Source organism: Hyperolius riggenbachi, chromosome 12 (assembly GCF_040937935.1).
Source record: "Hyperolius riggenbachi isolate aHypRig1 chromosome 12, aHypRig1.pri, whole genome shotgun sequence".
NCBI lineage: Eukaryota > Metazoa > Chordata > Amphibia > Anura > Hyperoliidae > Hyperolius > Hyperolius riggenbachi.
In genome coordinates, this window is record NC_090657.1 from 153,478,336 (window position 1) to 153,497,853 (window position 19,518).

General features: G+C 45.2%; 1 protein-coding gene across 2 annotated transcripts in view; it reads right to left on the reverse strand.

Moving 5' to 3' along the window:
• LOC137541449 (BPI fold-containing family C protein-like) overlaps nucleotides 1-10,445 on the reverse strand; it is an 86,349-nt gene extending 75,904 nt beyond the window's left edge. Inside the window, exons 1-2 of one of the 2 annotated variants that reach the window (XM_068262751.1) lie at nucleotides 10,325-10,445; nucleotides 2,749-2,865 (exon numbers count right to left, since the gene is read on the reverse strand). In XM_068262751.1, the coding sequence (XP_068118852.1) occupies nucleotides 2,749-2,865; nucleotides 10,325-10,340 (133 nt within the window). In that variant the 5' untranslated portion in view covers nucleotides 10,341-10,445. The remainder of the gene's footprint in view (nucleotides 1-2,748; nucleotides 2,866-10,324) is intronic. The other variant, XM_068262752.1, reaches the window with a different exon arrangement.
• Between the last annotated feature and the right edge of the window lie 9,073 nt (nucleotides 10,446-19,518).

Genomic DNA, 19,518 nt, shown 5'->3' on the forward strand with positions numbered 1-19,518 from the left:
CCCTCACACATTGTTAGTGGGTGTGTTTATAGATAGAGGTAGTTTGTGGTGTTTTTCGAAATAACTCTGTCTCATTAATGTATCAACTCAGCCAGCTACTGTTCTCATGTTACCGACACTTTCGTTCGGTAAAACACCGCATTTCTACCGCACCTATGAAGATTTTTATGAACTAGAACACAGAAGTCTAAAATACAGAATGCGGTATTTTTCAGAGGAAATGTTTTTTTCCGGCAAGGCTTTTTATGAATTGACCCCATTTTCACCAACTGTATCTATATCAATGGACATGAGGAAACATGTTCGATTACGCTTAGAAACGGTGTACAGTAAACCGCACAGCACTTCCGATGGGTGATTTACGTTTTTTTTTTTCATTAAACTTTATTATATTTACCATGTGTCTGGCTTCCGTCCATAGCCCCGCCCCTAAAGGAAGCTGTCATAGGTGCTTCTCTAGGACCAGAGAAACGCATGTGACCTCTTCTTTAAGGGGCAGGGCAGGGCTATGGACAAGAGCAGAAAATCAAGATACCAGGTGAGTATTATAAAGTTTATTTAACGCGTAATTGTTTGGCCCCCCAAAGCGCTGCAAAACCACTTTTGCAGCGCATATACACTTACCATTGAGCGCAAATGTGCACGATCAAAATGCGCAATGTCCTGCAATTGAAAATACCCCAAATCACAATCACACTAGTGGGTTCCCCACCGCACACTTTCATTGGCAATCACCAGCGATTATCGGCGATCCCAAAACGCTCCCAAAACCGCCGTAGTGGGTTCCAGCCCTGAGGCTAGGTTCACAGTGGGTGTTGCCTTTCCAGTAACAGCAGGACTGCAACGCAATGGAACAGGAAAGCGGCAATGCACATTATCTACACATTGCATTGCATGCAGTGAAGAATACAGGCAATAAAAAATATGCTTCACTGTTATTGTTAACGCATGCATGTTGCAGTAAATTACAGTACCACACACCGTTATACCGCAACACACTCGCCACACTGTGAAGGTCACCTAGGTGGTGCAGTATAATGCAGCTGTTACACAGCAATGCAACGCAACACTGCAGGCCTAGCCTAATTCAGTAACTCAAAAAAACAGATGGAGCACTTAACCTGAACTCTTGCACAGGACAGAACGAAAATGGAGAGAAATGCACCATGTATGTATTTAGAGAGTTTAGCTTGTCTAATTCTTCCTCATGTATGACTAAGCACAATTTGTAATTTGATCAGCTGTGTCAGCTGGCTGCCCTGGCAGAGCAGCTACTTTGTAAACACAGGATGTTAACAATAGCTCTGCTTCCATGAAAGCAGGAAGTAGACACACTGCAGATTTATTGCAGGATTTGTATCAGGTGTAACAAAGAAATGTTGTTCTTTAAGGCTGCATTCACGGTGGGACATTGCAGAGCTGCGTTATAAATGCTTATAACGCAGCTTACCGCACTGCAATGCTAATCCTATGCGACATTCACAGTGCAGAGTTAGCATTGCATTGTAATGTGTAGCGTTATGGTAAGTCGCTGCTTGCAGTGCGTTACCTCTAAAACGCACACGTTACCAGGTACAGGAAAGCATAGTTTTAATTGCCTGTATGCTTTTCTGCACCTACTGTATGAAACGGTAACGCATCGTTAATGTGCGTTAACTTTTTTTTGCGTTGCGTTATAACATTGCATTACTTTCGCACATTTATACGCATTTTATACGTGGTCTATGGACGTTTATGTGAAAATGGCGCGTTTAGACGCGTTTGTATGTACTTTTTTTTATATATAGACGCATATATTGAACGCGTATGATACGCAATATAGATATAGATTTACGCGTTTGCAGCTACTATTTACGCGTTTATAGGCGTATTTAGAGGTTGCTTTGTTGTTTATAGAAATTATGCAGAATTTATATGAGTATATAGTACAAATATATGGTTAAGGCAGATAATTAAAGAGAGCAACAAAATTTTATAGTACTGATCATTGTAATAATGACAGTGATATAGGTAATACTACAGTAATGTGTTTGTAATTTATATTCAGATTATTTATTTTTTTATTTATATAATCTTTTGTACAGGGTATTTATATTATTTGTTTAAACAAAGAATGTTATTAAATATAAAGTGTATCTCTGTTTTCTATACATGATATGTCAATGGCATATTTGTTAAAAATGTGAAATTCCAATAAAAAAATATTGAAAACTAACATTGCATTACAACGCAACGTCCCACTGTGAATGCAGCCTAAATGTTATTATGCTGTTGTGTATCATTTAGAGCAGAGACAGTGGCGTAGCTAAGGAGATATGGGCATCGGGGCAAGTTTTACAATGGGGCCCCCCAGGCACTCTCTACATAACAATAGTTAAAGTGCACAAAAACCTGCCAATTGCAAGTACAGTGTCAAAAGGACCATGCAAGAAGGGGATGGGGCACAGATTGTTAATGATTACCACTATTCAAAGTATCTATAGAGGTGATTATTATGAGCACAGGACCAATAGAGAGCTAATTCTGTACTTGAGGGAGGGTCCTACGGGGCCCCGATGCGGTCGCAACCTCTGTAACCCCTATTGCTACACCCCTGAGCAGAGAGGATGCTCTGAGTTCAGATGCGCTTTAAAAAACAAATCTCTTCATGGCAAAGCAAGAAAACATAAAGCCTTTTCTCTTGAGCATCACTATAATACAGTCATTTGATAAAGACATAAAGCATGAAGAAACATTCTTCTAACAAACCTGAATCCAAGAAACTTTCTGCCACTCGGACCTTCATTCCAGGATTGTCTCCGCGACACACAGTGGTCAGACCGAGAACAATGCACAATGCGTAGCCAGTCAGCGACATTCTGTTATCTGGTAAAAGCAAGCACAAAACACTACACTCTAGTGCAATTATGTATACATTTCATCATCCCTTGACTTGACGTAAAAGCAGCTTGGTTGTGAAAGATGTTGAAATAGAATTTCACTAATTACATACACATAGAAAATAAAACAGTAAATGTGACAGTCAGACACGAGTCAAGCATGTAATTAAATTACATCACTGAAAATTAGAGTGAGCGCCACATTCCCAACATGCACTGCATTGCTATGTAGCAGCACGTGTGTCCATCACATAAACATGTACTAATTGTAACGGCTGCAACAAATCCATGCTGGTGGCCAAATACATTATATCTAGAGTCTTTCTGGGTCTTATGAGCCATCAACCCCAACCCTATCCACCCCCAGAGGGGTGTAACTACCAGGAAGCAGCCCCTGCGGCAGCAGGGGGCCCAGAGCTGCAAAGGGACCCCAAATACTACTTCTTCCGATAAAGGGGTCCATCTTTCATTGTAAAGATTATAATGTCCACACTTATTTTATGGCCCTTGCAAGCAGGGGCATAACAATAGACCCTGCAAGGGATGCAGCCGCAGGGGGTCCCAGAAGCCACAGAGATGGACAGAGTGAGTGTAATAAGCTGAGGTTGGGAGCACACTTGTCTGTCGATTTTCTGTATGCGTTTTTTGCACACCATGCAGTGTCGGACTGGGAGCTGGAAAAGCTGAGGAAATCCACTTGCTGGCCAATCAGCAGTAATCAGGTGTTACTGCTCACACACAGTGAAGACTTGCTGCAGGTTTCTATTGGGAGTGATAACACAGGGTTACTGCTGCTTGGCCAGCAGGTGGATTTCCTTAGTTTTTCCACCTCCCAGTCCGACACTGACACCATGTGCATCTGTAGGTGTGAAAACGTGCATGTTTTATCACAGAAGCTAATGTAATTGATAGAGAAAATGTTTGCAGTGCTTCACTTCTGTCAGCTCTTATCTGAATGTAGAAAACACATTCAAGTGTGCCCTAGCCAAATGAATGACATTGGTTCTCAGTTTACCTGTGCAGAAAGCGAGGAGGCTGGGGGGGGGAAGGGGAATCCAAGTTTCGCAGGGGGCCCAGTGATTTCTAGTTATACCCCTGCTTACAAGATGAACCCCCAGGCTGTGTGGGTCACAATAGGTTGGCAAGAGAAAGGTTGTGAACATTGGAAAGTCCCCCAGACTACAACCCCCCCTCCCCACCCCCGGTTTTTAATTTCTGCTTTGCTTTGCAGAGTCTTACCACTTTGCAGTGTACAGGCCTGGTTCTTTCTGTTATTAGCATGTGCATTATCTGTTTATTTCTCCACATAATCACCTCTTTTTTTTAAGCATTTATAATATTTTTTACAATGTTCTCCATAACCTGTGCTAGTGCATGGAGTGGTATGACTATAGCCCCTGGGACACCTGCAGTGGTAGGGAGGCCTGGCAGCTAGGTGGTCATAGGGGCGGAGCTAGCAGGAGAGGGGCGGTCTGTACATAATAAATGCAGAGCGCAGTGGAGCGTAATTATATTTACCTGATCCTGGAGCGATACTGCACTGCAGCTTCAGTTCCTGCATGGTGATTGGCTGGCTGCACGGCTTATACAACTGAAGAGGGAGTGGAGGATGCGTGTATCACGCCGGACCAGTTAAAATATGGCTACAGAGATAGGCGTGACAACTGTTCTGGATCTCTCTTAGTTGCTGGCTGAGAATTGAGTGTCCGTAGAGTTTACCCTAGTGAGGACATTCCCTCCGCCCCTCAATGAGACCTTTGCAAGCACAAGGAAATGTGAGTTCTCAGCATAATACTAGCTGATTGAAGTTTGGGACTCTGTAAACGAGTGCATGCAGTGTATTGCTTTTTATATGAACGGCCTTCCACCTGATTAAAGTATAATTATGCTCTGCTGCGCTTTGCATTTATTATGTACAGCCCCCCCCCCCCAGCTTTTGGGGGCCTGCCGACAGATCTCTGCAGAGGGGCCCATCCATTGTAGTTGCGCCCAAGTTCATTACACTCCTTATCTATTTGTTGGAGAGAATCGGGGATGAGGGGCTTCATGTTAATGCAGCTGAACAGTTACCTGAATTCTGCAGTCACATGACAAGCGGTGCAGGGAGACAAGAGATTAACCTGCCAGATGCAAGATAAAATACTCAGAAAGAAAACCTTAATAACGTCAACATTTGTGTATTGCTTTTCCCCACTAGGCTCAAAGCGCTTGAGAGCTGCAGCCACTTAAGGTGTGATCAGTAGGCCACCCTGGAGCATTAGGGAGTCTTGCTCAAGGACTCCTTACCGCATAGGTAGCTGACTTGAATAAACATTATACATTAATGTGTATGCAAAACTATTGGATGAAATGTTTCAGTCCACCAAGGGGTCTATGTAAAAATGCAATGAAGAAGATCACCACCAGTACTGTATCTCCTTCTTTTCTTGCAAGAACCTTTTAGGTGGTGAATGCCATTCATGTCTATGGACTGCAGAGGAACTTGTGAATTCAAGCCCCTTCACTCAGTAGGCTGACTCGGGGTCAATCCTCTTGGTAGCCAATCACAGCCATGCTTTCAATATCATGTGATTAGAATTGGCTAGCAGGCAACAACAGCAATATTTGTCTATGCAAAAAGACACTGGCTTATTTTAAACAGACTGATGTTACGATTGCTTTTAATACACAGGCACAGGCCTGTTTATTTATCAAGATGATCTTAGTAGGACAAGTTCCCAATACTTGCACTTTACTTTTGTGCTTTCCCTTAAAGGACCACTATCGCAAAAAAAGTAGGCAGTTAAAATCTGACAGAACCGACAGGTTTTGGGCCAGTCCATCTTTTCATGGGGGATTCTCAGAGTTTTCTTTGTTTTCAACAGCACTTCCTGAACAGCAGTTTAACTGCCAAAATAGTAAGATACCAGCCGGCCTCCCTACTCACTTGCACACTATTTTGTCAGTTAGACTTTGCAACTGCTGTTCAGGAAATGCTGTTGAAAACAAAGAAAACCCTGAGAATCCCCCAGGAGGAGATGGACTGGCCCAAAACCTGTCGGTTCTTTTAGATTTGAACTGCCTACTTTTTCATGATAGTGGTCCTTTTTCCCTATCAATAACCTTTCTTGATCTGCCTGGCAGTTGTCCCTTCACAGCTCTTCCCTAAATACCTCCTGTAGGGGATGTTGAGGAAGAGAGCAGTGAGTACAGCAACCAGAGACTTGGGCTTCAATTCATCAAAGGGTGTTCGATAACAAAATCCCAGTCCTTAAAATACCGCATTCGGTATTTTACACTTCACTGTGCTAATTCATCAATATTTTCACACATGTGGTAGAGGTTCGTTAAAGAGAATCTGTATTGTTAAAATCGCACAAAAGTAAACATACCAGTGCGTTAGGGGACATCTCCTATTACCCTCTGACACAATTTCGCCGCTCCTCGCCGCATTAAAAGTGGTTAAAAACAGTTTTCAAAAGTTTGTTTATAAACAAACAAAATGGCCACCAAAACAGGAAGTAGGTTGATGTACAGTATGTCCACACATAGAAAATACATCCATACACAAGCAGGCTGTATACACCCTTCCTTTTGAATCTCAAGAGATCATTTGTGTGTTTCTTTCCCCCTGCAGCTATCTTCCACTGAAGTGTCAGGCTGTTTCTTCCTGCAGAGTGCAGACAGCTCTGCCTGTATGTAATTCCTCAGTATGTGAAAGCCCAGCCAGCTCAGAGGAGGATTTATCCAGCTTGTAAAAGATAAGAGAGAAGAGAGAAGCTGCCGTAATCTAAATAATACACAGGCAGTGTGCAGAGAGGGGCCTGGAGGGGGGAGATGCATCACAGAACCACAACACTGAAGAACTTGGCAGCCTTCCAGACACAGGCTGACAAGTCTGACAAGAGAGAGATAAGTTGATTTATTACAGAGATGGTGATAGTAGAACGTGCTGCAGTAAGCCAGAACACATTCGAATAGCTTTTGGAACTTGTAGGATGATAAAAAACAGGATGCAATTTTTGTTACGGAGTCTCTTTAAGTTACCGAAGTACTACGGCTTCAGTTCATCAAAGGCTGTTAGATAACAGCAGAGTGGTGCAGAGCAGCTTGGAATGTCTCTGTGTTGTTACAAGCTGATAACAATAGAAGGCATCCAGACATCCCTTTACATGTAAACGTGTTATATTTACTGTTACTTATACTGCCTCTGCTGCTCTGAATCTGTCCATCAGTGTTTCTTAACATTTTACTTATTTGCCACAACGTAGATAAACTTCCTGGAGACATTACAAATGCCATGCTTGGTGATTTCACCACTTGCATCTTTGCATATTCAAACAGGGACTCAAAGGGTTAAACCACTGAAGGACATCTGGGGATATCTTTTGTCCCGTTCTCTCTGCTCACTGCCTGGGGGGTCTGGAAGCTTGTGTGGAGAAGCCTGTGTGACCTATCAGCACCTATCAGCAGCACTTGCAGGAGAACAGGGGCTGTTTCTATTGGCTGCCTGCTCCTGTTAATCATGAAAACATTCACACAGAAGGCTTTGGAAGCCTGTAACGACAGGGGAGAACTGGAGATAAACACCGAATGTGCTAGCGAATGTGGTAACCTTGATGAATTAACATTTACTGACATTTGCTGACATGTGTTGAGCACAAGTCGGTAATTTATCTCATTGCTCTGTCATTTCAGCTTCTCATTCGGTAACAGCTTTGATGAATTAACATTTTCTTAAGTGCTCCGTTAACTCAGCTGTTTTCAGCATTACCGAATGCGGTAATGCTTGATGAATTGAAGCCCTGGTCTTTCCGATCAAAGTGCATAGTGGCTCACCAGTGCTTTTCAAAATATAAAAAAAAACGTTGAGAATCTGACAAGAGAAGATATACTAATCCAAAACCAATTTCATAGCCTTCAAATTAATACCTACTGTAAGTGAAAGCTCCATAGGACAAAAAACAAAAAACATTTACAGTGCTTTTTTGCTCTGGGACAAATGTGCATCTCATGTTTGTGTATTTATGAAATTTAAACTTTCCAGTTTTTCATCATACAGTAGAATCCCGGTTATTCGGAACTCAACTAGCCAACAGTCTTAGCCAACCAGCACAGATTTCTGGCAGTACTAACTGTGGTAAAGGCCAACTTCTTGGACTATTTGTGGTCTCTGCTGTGCTTATAGACTGGGTTCCACAGGTCTCCCCAAGATTAATATACTCTCAATTACTGCATATTAACATTTAATACAGCGTTAATGGTATGGAAATAGAGTGGGTGTAGTACTGTATTATCTAAGCCTATTTTTAACGTTGAGTCTCAAGCAACAGAACGCACACATATCTGGCATCAGCCGATTACCGTTGGTGCCGGATACCCAAGACTCTCTACTGTAGTTTAAAAAAGAATAGGAGTCTGAACTAAGGCTTTAAGGGGAATATAAGGCTCTGCCTGATCATAAACAGTAGTTGGAGAGAGGTGGGTGGTGGTGGTGGTGGAGGGGGTTGGTCTACAGCAGACCCAGAGAATGGAGACTTCTGCAGTATAGGTAGCTAAGTTGTCTTGTACTCACAATTGTATCAGCTGCTGTCATTAGATGCAGGAGTGTTACAACTACAAGGAGGATGACACCTCCTGTCGGATACAGTCAAAAGAGAAAGCTTGAACTCCCTATAACAATCTCAGAATCAGAATCACGTTTATTTCAAGATGGCGCCGGACTCGGATGCCACGGCCACAGGGCTCCGGCCTTTTTCACTTTTCCACTCACCTCTGGCTTCTTATCTCGTGCTGGGGTAAGAGGCGGAGGACATCGGCAAAGTCAGTCTGGCCCTGTAACAGCCACGGACCGCGGGTGGGAAGGCAGGTGAGTGGATCAGCTGTTCGGGAGCTCACGTGCAGCATGGAGTCTAGCAAGCACGGAGCTCCGCTGATCTGTCGCCGTTGCACCCGGACCATCAGGGACACCTTCCGCGCCGACCCCACGCAGGAATTGAAGGCCAGATGACCAGGAAGGCTCCTAGGGGAGAGGCCACCATCCTGGCATGCAGGCCTCCAGCGGGTCGGTGCGCCCGCCGGCACAAACCGCCTGCGGGCCGACAGCTGATCAGCTGTTCGGGCTTTTTCTTTTCTTGGGCACTGGCACTTTCGGTGCTGCCCGGCTGCTGCCCCGAGCCAGCCCCTCAGCCACCGCCACTCCATGCGGGCAGGAGGCCTGACCACCACCGCTTCCTGTCGGGCCTCCCACGTGGTAGTGGGTCTTTACCAGCCACGGCCCCCAGCCTTACAAGGGTCATCTGCCACTGCCGAGGCTCGTGTTGTCCACCACTCAGCCGGGAGTACCAGCGGTCAGCCTGCCCCACCACTCAGCCGGGAGGACCAGCGGTCAGCCTGCTCCACCACCCACCACTCAGCCCTGTGGTCCAGTGGTCAGCCTGCCCCACCACCCACCACTCAGCCGGGAGGACCAGTGATCAGCCTGCTCCACCACCCACCACTGAGCCGTGAGGTCCAGCGGTCAGCCTGCTCCACCACTCAGCCTGGAGGACTAGCGGTCTACACCTGTCGACTTTCTCCACCGGGATGGTCTCTGTTTGGACTGTTTTGTCGGACCCTGGGGTGCTCATTTTCTTATCCTGCAGCCCTGGGGGGGGGGGGGGGGGGACTCTGCCTCTGTCTCTCTCCTCTTGCCCTGGTTCTTTCTTTCTCTGTTCTTTCTCTTTTCTCTTTCCTTCCTAAGTCTCTTAGCTATTCCTGCTGTTTCTCTCTCTCTCTTTTGCTGTCCACTCTCTCCAGGACACACGGTGGGGCGTCTGGAGCTGCTGCGGAGCTGAGCGAGCGCCACCAGCAGAGGGCCACCGGCTGCTCCCCTCACACAGCTCTCCAGACTCCCCCACGCGTCCATCATTATAGCTAGTGTGCTGTATTTATAGGTATATGCTACTTGTACTACTGTACCTGACTGTACATGTTGGATTGCATGCATGTGTTTGTACTATCTCCGACCCTGTCTGAGCCAAAAAATCTTTATTGCTTCATAGAAACCATTAATAAAGCAAATGTTTTGGGACCGAACAGGGTCCCTTTTCCAAGGCAGAACCTGCTCAAGGCAAGAATCGCTTGTACATGCACTCACTGAGAGTGATGTGCTGTGTGCCGGCAGCTGCCGTGACAATTAATCTGCAGCATAGGACCTGCTGTGAAAACGGGTCAATCTTGAAAAGCGGCAAAATCAGTCAAACAATGAAATTGCGTTCCTAACAAAAATCCAATTTTGGGACCTTTTTAGCCAATACGGGTACCATATAAGCTCCTCTACAAGCTCTTCAACAATACTATAAATGTATTCCTTACACTGCTAAACACAGCCAGTCCATGGCAGTAGCTGAACACCCCAGAGCCTGTGATGTACTGAAATACCTTAGCCTACCTAAGCCCTTGCAGTGCAAAAAGACCAGACATACCTGTATGTAAGAACATCAGAAGACTCCCGTATCTGTCCGCCTCACGTCTGTATGTGCCAAGTGATGCTGTTTCACCTACGAGGTGAAGGAACAATAGGCTAATAAAAAGGTTATTATTACTTCAATCACTGATCTGGTTCTTCTTCTTTTATATTGGGTGTGGAATTAGGGAGGAGCAGCTTACATGTGACATCATGTTCATGTTTTGGGCACCTTTCCAGAATAATAGCAATATAAGATGATACATATCAAATAATTTTTCTTTCTTTCGTTTATTATTATTATGAGATTTATATCTTCAAACGTGCTTTTCTTGTCTATCATAGTCGGCGTGACATGACAGGGAAATCGATTTAATTGTGCCAAGACATGTTATTCACAGAAGACAGGAACAGTGGCCATCACAGAAGCAGCACATGTGAAATTGCAGGCAGGGCCTGGTAATTAAGAACTCTATAAAACGACATTACCTTTTGCCTTATTCCTGTAGGGCCCAAGTCTCTTGATGTATCCCAGAGGAATGTGTAACTGCTTGTCAGAAAGTATCCTAGAAAACACTTCAGTCTACAAACATGTTCCCCACCATGGTCACCCCTGGCAACAGGTACTGGTGAGTAAATGCAGAGATGGATTAAGATGTAATAGGGCCCTAGGTAAGGAATAGATTTGGGGACCCCTTGCGGTCTTTTTGGTAAGATGAAGTGGAGAGAGGTCAGGAAGGTGGCTGGTGGGCTCCTTGACACGCACTAGGCCCCAGACACCTGCCTAGGTTGCCTGGTGGATGGATCCTGCTCTGCGTAAATGGAGAAAATGTTGAGACTAAGGGCCATATCCTATTCAAGGTGATAAGTAGCTTGCAGATGCGAGCTACTTATCACCTTGCCATCGCGCGAGGATTACCGACAAATCCTATTGCCCATATCCTTCGCGCGATGGCCGATCGTTAGGGAGCATTACTCAGGCGAAAGTCTGAGCGATGCTCCCTTTTACCGAGTGATGGGGAGTAAGGTTTACGCTGTGGTGCTGTCCATCAGCACCACGGCCTCACTCCCCACACATGCGCACTCGCCCACCTAACATCCGCAGCCATCTTCCGCCGCTGCATCTGGGGGTCTCCTTTAATAAGGAGACCCCCAGAGCTCCCCGTCGAGTCGCCGCACAGTTTAGAAGCCCCCGCGCAGCTCTGCAAAGGTTCCCCGTCATACGTACCGCCGCCAATCACCCGCCGCCTCTCGCCGCAAAATCCGTCGTGTAAGGGGGGCAGAGTCTGCCATGAGCGGGTAAAGACGTGCTTGAGCTGAGCTCCCCGCTCTACAACGCTAGATACCCTCCGGGGCCCCAGGCTGGCTCATGCACCATTGTTTTTAATTATTGTAGTATCCCATGCAGTTTAGTTAGGAGGGGGGCAGATGAGATGGAATATCCTGCACGCTGGTGCCCCCTGCTGGTCATATAGCCATTGTCTATATGCAACTGAAGCCCTCTCCTACTAATTGGCTGACTTGCTCAGCTTTTGCTTGATTATCACTGCAAGCTAGGTGTATTATGTGTGCACTTTTCATTGGCTTATAAGCAGCCTGCAGGCTTTATAAAGCAGCAGAGAACTGTTTGGGAGTGAGGTTCTCCAATTGTGTGTTTGGTAAGTTTTAGAGCAGTAGGAGACAGGCCTTGGATGTGGCAGCTCCAGGGTTTTGGCTGCGCTCACATATGGAGCCTGATTCACAAAGCGGTGCTAACAGTTAGCACCCTGGTGAAAAGCCCTTTATCATGCCTAAACTCAGTTTAGGCATGATAAGTTTAGGTGTGATAAGTTTAGGTGTGATAAGTTTAGGCATGATAAGTTTAGGTGTGATAAGTTTAGGCATGCTAAGTTTAAGCGCCAACTGCGTTAGCACCGCAGTGCACAGCTGATCAAAAGTTTTACGCTAGCAAAGTCTGGTGCACTTTGTATAAAGTTTAATGGTGCTGCTTTGCGTGCGGGACTTTGCAAGCGATCTAAACGTATCTAAACTTAGCATGCCTAAACTTATCACACCTAAACTTATCATGCCTAAACTTATCACACCTAAACTGGCTTTTCACCAGAGTGGTGCAATGGTTATCATGCCTAAAGTCTCTAACTGGGTTAGCACCGCTTTGTGAATCGAGCCCATGGTGTTAGATGCTGGTTCTGGGGCCCCGGGCAGTGAGAGTTCCCGGGGCCCCAGGCTGGCTCATGCACCATTGTTTTTAATTATTGTAGTATCCCATGCAGTTTAGTTAGGAGGGGGGCAGATGAGAGGGAATATCCTGCACGCTGGTGCCCCCTGCTGGTCATATAGCCATTGTCTATATGCAACTGAAGCCCTCTCCTACTAATTGGCTGACTTGCTCAGCTTTTGCTTGATTATCACTGCAAGCTAGGTGTATTATGTGTGCACTTTTCATTGGCTTATAAGCAGCCTGCAGGCTTTATAAAGCAGCAGAGAACTGTTTGGGAGTGAGGTTCTCCAATTGTGTGTTTGGTAAACCCTCCAAAATATAAGATTTCCTTGGCGAGAACTCTCCGGATTATGGCTACTGCCCCTAGGAGGAAAAATACACAGAAAAAGGATTCTACGGTACAGCAAACGGTGACCAAATATCTTAGATCTGCAGACCAGACACAACCTAAGATGGCCGACACCGCTACTGCTGCCAAGAGCGGGAAGGCCTCCGAGAATGCTCAACAAGAAGCTACGACTCGTTCTCTGAATGAAATCAGAGACTACCTCCATAGTCTCCCGACAAAAAGTGATCTCTCCGAGCTAGCAGAGAAAATAACAGCGGCCACGAGAGCAGACTTACAGATCTTGAGAACTGAGGTAACAGCGCATGATAGTCGACTGGTAGCACTAGAGGCAGACATGGCGACAGCACGGGCAGACCTAGCCAAGCTACAAGCTGCATACTCACAACAACAAACGATGAATACTCACTTTTGGGGGGGTCTAGAAGATCTACAAAACCGGAGTAGACGTAATAACATTAGACTCAGAGGATTGCCCGAAACCGTAACCTCACAGCAACTTCTTGCTACAGTCACCACCATCTTTAACGGCCTCCTGGGAAACCCGGCAGAGGAGGTAATAAAAATCGATAGAATACACCGCTCACTCAAGGCCATGCCAAAAGAAGGGGAGCTACCTCGGGACATTATTTGCAGATTACATTATTTTGGAATAAAAGAATGTATCATGAAAGCGGCAAGGAACCGGGTCGCGATCCACCACGAGGGGCACCCTCTCACCTTCTTCCAAGATTTGGCACCGAGCACCCTGGCCCAAAGAAGAGCCCTGCAACCACTTCTGAAGCTGATACATGAAAATGAGGCCACATACCATTGGGGGTTTCCCTTTCAGCTGGTCGTCACAAAGGGAACTCAATCCTTCGCCCTGAAAAATCCGCACCCTGGATCTCCCTACCATAGAGGTCCCTGAATGGATTCCAGATCAACTCGCCCTAGGCCTCCCGCAACGTCAAAAAAGGCAGAGGCAGAACCGGAGAAGATCGCAAGAGGAAACATAAGCTTAAGTTCCTGAAAGATTTCCTCGTCATCCGGGCTCAGATAAGTTACTGTTCTTTATACTTATAACGTATAAACTACGTCGTTGCTGAGATCCCGTCCCCTCCGAGGTCCCCAGTTAGCGGGCATTATTCACCCGTACAAACCTGGCGCTCTGGCCTGAGGCCTACTTGTACCCTAGCAAAGGTCAGTCAGCCAAGGAGACAAAATGCAGGTTAATCGCAAAATATGAGGTTCAAGATCTGACACCCATACGAACACTCTGGATATAAACTCATCTGAAGAACCCCAGGTGTGCCGAATATGAAGCCTATTTTAGATTTTATGCACAAAGGGGGGAATTAGCGCAGGTTGGGCGGGCTAGGGATTGCCTGTTTCCCTCGACTGTGGTTTGAAGGCCCCATACATACACTTTTAGCTATGATTAAGGGCATGTCTGGCCCGAAACATGTCAGCTGTGCTTTTTAACTGTTGAGGATATGTCCTGAATAAAGATTGAGCATTGTAAGAGACATCGTTGCGGACCTTCCTTACTACCTTGTACTTGGATTGGATTGAGCAGCTAAGGGTCCAGCACTGTCTCTGGCAGCTCACAGTGCAGCGGTGAACCTTCCTTTACTACATACACTACAAGCCGCCAGGAACCACCCAGCTAATACAGACTTTATATAAGGCTTGGATGGATGCTTTATGTATCGGTACACTTAATATGCGACCGAATCATCAATACACTAGTAACAATATGTCTACCTAGAGGGAAGTATTAAGGCACGATAGAGATCGGGTGTTGGCTGAAATAAGGACTTTGGGGATTGGTTAACCATGTATATGCATGCCATTTCTGCGCAGTATGTATGTATATAGTTTAGGGCTGCTCCGCTGTAGCGTGCATGGGCTGTCTGAGACGCGGCAAAGCAGTCTCCCTTGTGGTGAATTTATAGCAACTTCTTATCTCTTGGGTAGTCCCTCAATTTGGCTGCTAGAGAGATGGGAACAACCTTAAGAATGCTAGGATATGCATTTATATCCAAAAACCTGATAGCACTCTATTCATATCGATTGGGAGGATGCTCCGCGCGACGGAAGTCTCCGGGAGTCGAGGATAGCAGATGCACGCTGCACCGCTGACATGGTTTAGACATTGTGGGACGAAAGATCCTGCTGGATGCTGCGATGGTCTCGATACATCACGTAGCCCTAATAATTTAACTACCTTTACGCAATGATTACGGGCTGCTCCGGGGGAATACCCGGGAAAGAGAGGGCTCCCTCCGCTCATTTTGGGAATAGTCCGCAAGCTGGGTAATGAGAGAAGGGGGAGGGGAGGAAGCCGAAGATGTATATTTTCTATTCTCGTAGTTTGGGATTTCTCAAAAGGATAAGTATGGGCCTGGATGACGGAGCTGTCTAAGGGGGTATAATATAAATGACAAGAAAATATTAATAGTGGAGCGGGGGGCTGACTCGGGAGGTCGCCTACCATGGTCCCTTCTCTCCCACATAGGTCAGTCCTAGTGACTATGAGTTACTGCCTTGTGGTAACCCTGAGGTTTAGCTCACGGCTCACGCTGTGTACTAATCTACTCATTAGACGTAATTCTTTGATTACAGTTCGATTTCAGTTTAAGTTCAATCTTAGTTATTGGTCCATGGAAGTTCCAGATTTTAAGGCAACAGGGAGGCTATATGAATGGCACAAGTAAAAATATTATCTATCAACACTAAGGGGTTAAATATACCAGAAAAACACACAGCTCTGCTAAATGATATCTGGAAACAGAGAGCCACAGTAGTTCTTCTGCAAGAGACACACTTTAAGGGGAACGACATTCCTCGTCTAACCAATAGGCGATTCCCGCAAATACACACAAGTAACTCACCTGATTCTAAAACGAAAGGGGTGGCAATCCTATTAAGCAGCAACCCCCCTATAGAGGACGTAGAGATGAGGAAAGATGACCAGGGCAGATTCGTTATTATTAAAGGGCTGATCCAAGGACGCAAATATACTATAAGCTCTATTTACGCCCCTAATACAGAGCAATTGGCATTTCTGACGCACTTCTTAGACACTCTGGACAGTTTTGCGGAAGGTAATATCATAATAGGGGGGGACTTTAATGTAACACTGAACCCTGAGTCTGACTCATCTTGTGGCAAGTCGGGTCTTCCCTTTTCCAAATTGAATAAAATCAAGAAGGCACTCCAAGATAGGCAATTAGTAGATGTGTGGAGGCTGCTCTATCCAACTTCTAAGGATTATACATTCTACTCAAATGTACACAACTCTAGAATAGATGTTATTCTAATCTCACATAATCTGCTATCCGAAACCGTCAAAGCGGGCATTGGTATCATTTCTTACTCCGATCATGCCCCTGTAACATTGGAGTTAAACTGCAAACACAAAACACAGATGCCATTCAACTGGAAGCTTAACTCCTCTATGCTCGCCGCCAAGGAAAATGTAAATAAAATAGAAGCGGAAATTGAGTCGTACTTCCAGCTGAATGCCACTGGAGATCTCCCGGCTACAACTATATGGGAGGCTCACAAATGTGTGCTCAGGGGCTTTCTGATCCAATTGGGATCAAGATTAAAAAAAGAGAGGGAGAAAGACCTTACCAATCTAGTACAAGAAGTATACAGACTCGAAGAGAGCCATAAGAGAACCAGAGCACCACAGACGTTAGAAAAATTACAGAAGGCCAGAGAGGGGATAAAAAATATAATAAAGGATAAAACGCTAAGAGCAGCATTTCGCTGCCAGTCTGCATTTTACATGTCAGGTAATAAACCAAGTAAATTATTGGCCCGGGCTTTAAAACAACAACAACAACGAAACTATATCCCGCACGTAATGGACGCCCACTCTCAAAAGCACATCCGCAGTGAATCTATCGCCAAAACCTTTAAAACGTTTTATCATAAGTTATATAACCTGAGTTCTAGACAAGGGAGTGGTCGCAACATAGACATAAGGGACACCATGAGGGAATATATTGCAGAGGCAGGTATGCCGAGGCTGAGACCCGAAATGATCCAATCGCTGGAAGAGAACATTTCCCCACTAGAGATTGCACAGGTCATAGCACAGATTAAAAAGGGGAAGGCTCCAGGGCCAGACGGCCTGCCGATCGAATATTATAAGCAGTTTAAGCATCTCTTGATCCCTCACATGTGCTCTGCTTTTAATAATATATTAGATATAGATAAACAAGACACCTTCCCAGCTCAGACACTTGAATCCCACATATCAGTAATCCATAAGCCAGGGAAAGATCCTGCAGCATGCGCCAGTTATAGACCAATCTCCCTGCTAAATCTTGATCTAAAAATGTTCTCAAAAATTTTGGCTAATAGGCTGGCGGAGTGGATGGGTCACCTGGTCCATTGGGACCAAGTGGGATTTATCCCTAAAAGAGAAGGTAGAGACAACACTATAAAAACCCTGAACATCATTCAGTCTGCCCGGAGGAGTAACACCCCTTTGATGCTATTATCTACTGATGCTGAGAAAGCGTTTGACCGGGTAGACTGGACATGGATGTTTGAGGTGCTGGGACACATAGGATTTTGGGGAAAAATGATGAATGGTGTTCGAGCCCTCTACTCTAGACCAACGGCACGAGTAAGGGTTAATGGACTCCTGTCTGAAGCTCTGCAAATTTCGAATGGAACAAGACAGGGATGCCCGTTCTCCCCCCTTATATTCGCCCTGGCCTTGGAGCCTTTCCTGCGCAAAATTCGTGGGAACGTAGATGTCTCTGATCTCTCCCTGGCTGGACAAACTCATAAAATTGCCGCATACGCAGACGACCTGCTATTTTATATCTCCAACCCCATAGTTACGCTCCCGAACCTGTTAAGGGAATTTGAGACCTTTGGTAAGCTCTCCCTTTTTAAAATTAACCTGGATAAATGTGAGGCACTAAATATATCCTTACCAAATGATATGCAAGACTCCCTTAATGCCAATTTCCCCTTTCGCTGGAACAGGGAACATATAACCTATCTAGGTACTAAAATTACGCCAAAACTAAAGGATATATTTAGCAAAAACTTCCCGCCCCTTGTGGATAATTTTATCTCTGGTTTGAAAAAGTGGGATAAAGTGCAGTTCTCTTGGATGGGCAGGATAGCAATTCTTAAAATGAACCTTATGCCACGACTGCTCTACCTATTCCAAACTCTCCCTATCTCTATACCTACCGCATTCTTGAGGAAAGTGCAAAAGATTTTTAATACCTACATCTGGAGGGGTAAACCACCAAGGATAAATAGAAGCGTGTTATTTAGACCTAAATGTGCTGGGGGATTAGCACTTCCAGATGTCCAGAAATACTACCAGGCCGCAGTAATTACTAAAGTGGTAGATTGGCACAAGCATGGTCAGCTCAAGCAGTGGGTGGGGGTCGAGCAGTCCCTAACATCTTTCCCTCTGACGGATCTGCCCTGGTCGGCTCATAATCCGGCCTCTTTCTGGTCATCCTCAAGCCTAGTACAAACCACTCTGAAAGTGTTCTCGGAAATAAGAGACCTGTCTAGTTTTTCACCTTGGCCGTCTCCATTAATTCCGATCATAAACAATCCAGAATTCCCGAGAGACTGCTCCCTTACTTCTTTTAGGCTATGGAGGCGCAATGCCCCACTGAGAGCCAGAGACTTCTGCACCACAGGGGAATGGCACTCACTGGATACATTAAGAATCAAAACTAACGAACCTAGGCTTGATTGGTGGGTATACACCCAGTGCAGACATTTACTGCGCGCGGTGGGTATGCGCCCCTCGAGACTACGTGACCTATCAGAGTTTGAGAAACTGTGCCAATCCACTGAGCCCTTAGAGAAGACGTTATCTTTAATGTACTCCATGCTCACATCACAGGAAGTGGCGAACCTGCCATTCTTTGAGGCCTGGGAAAGAGAACTGGGTGTTACATTGTCGGATGCCCAAAGATCAAAAATGTGCATATATGCCCACAAAACATCTACAACATCGCGCCTACAGGAACTTAATTACAAAGTATTGGCCCGATGGTATTACACTCCAGCTAAATTAGCTAAAATATTCCCAGACAGGGACCCTCTCTGCTGGAGATGCAGAGTAGCTGAAGGTTCTTTGCTTCATATTTTCTGGGGTTGTTCGGCCCTCACTCAGCTGTGGAGTACAGTGGAGAAATGGATCAAAGAAATGACTAATAGGCCTCTGATGTTTGATCCCCAAACATATTTGCTACACCTAAATGAATGGAGCATGAGGGCATATAAGGGTTTGGTGGTGCGACACATACTAAATGCTACAAAAAATGTAATTGTGAGAAAGTGGGGGACGATAGATTTGCCCACAACCCAAGAGCTAGTAAAGGAGATGGACAAAATATATGATATGGAACGAGTAGTCTATACCATACAGGGGAGAGAGGAGAAATTCTCCAAAATGTGGAATATATGGATGGTCTTCAGACACTCAGAAGAATTCATATGAATGCTAGGTTAAATGGTAGAGGGTGTTGAACCAAAATAGATAAAAACAATATCACAATAAGGTGCACATTCTTCAGGTTAATCTGGAAACCATGGACCCAGTTAGTTAGTTTGTTTTTATGTTTATGTTTACTTTTATGCAGAAGCTGAATTTAATGATATT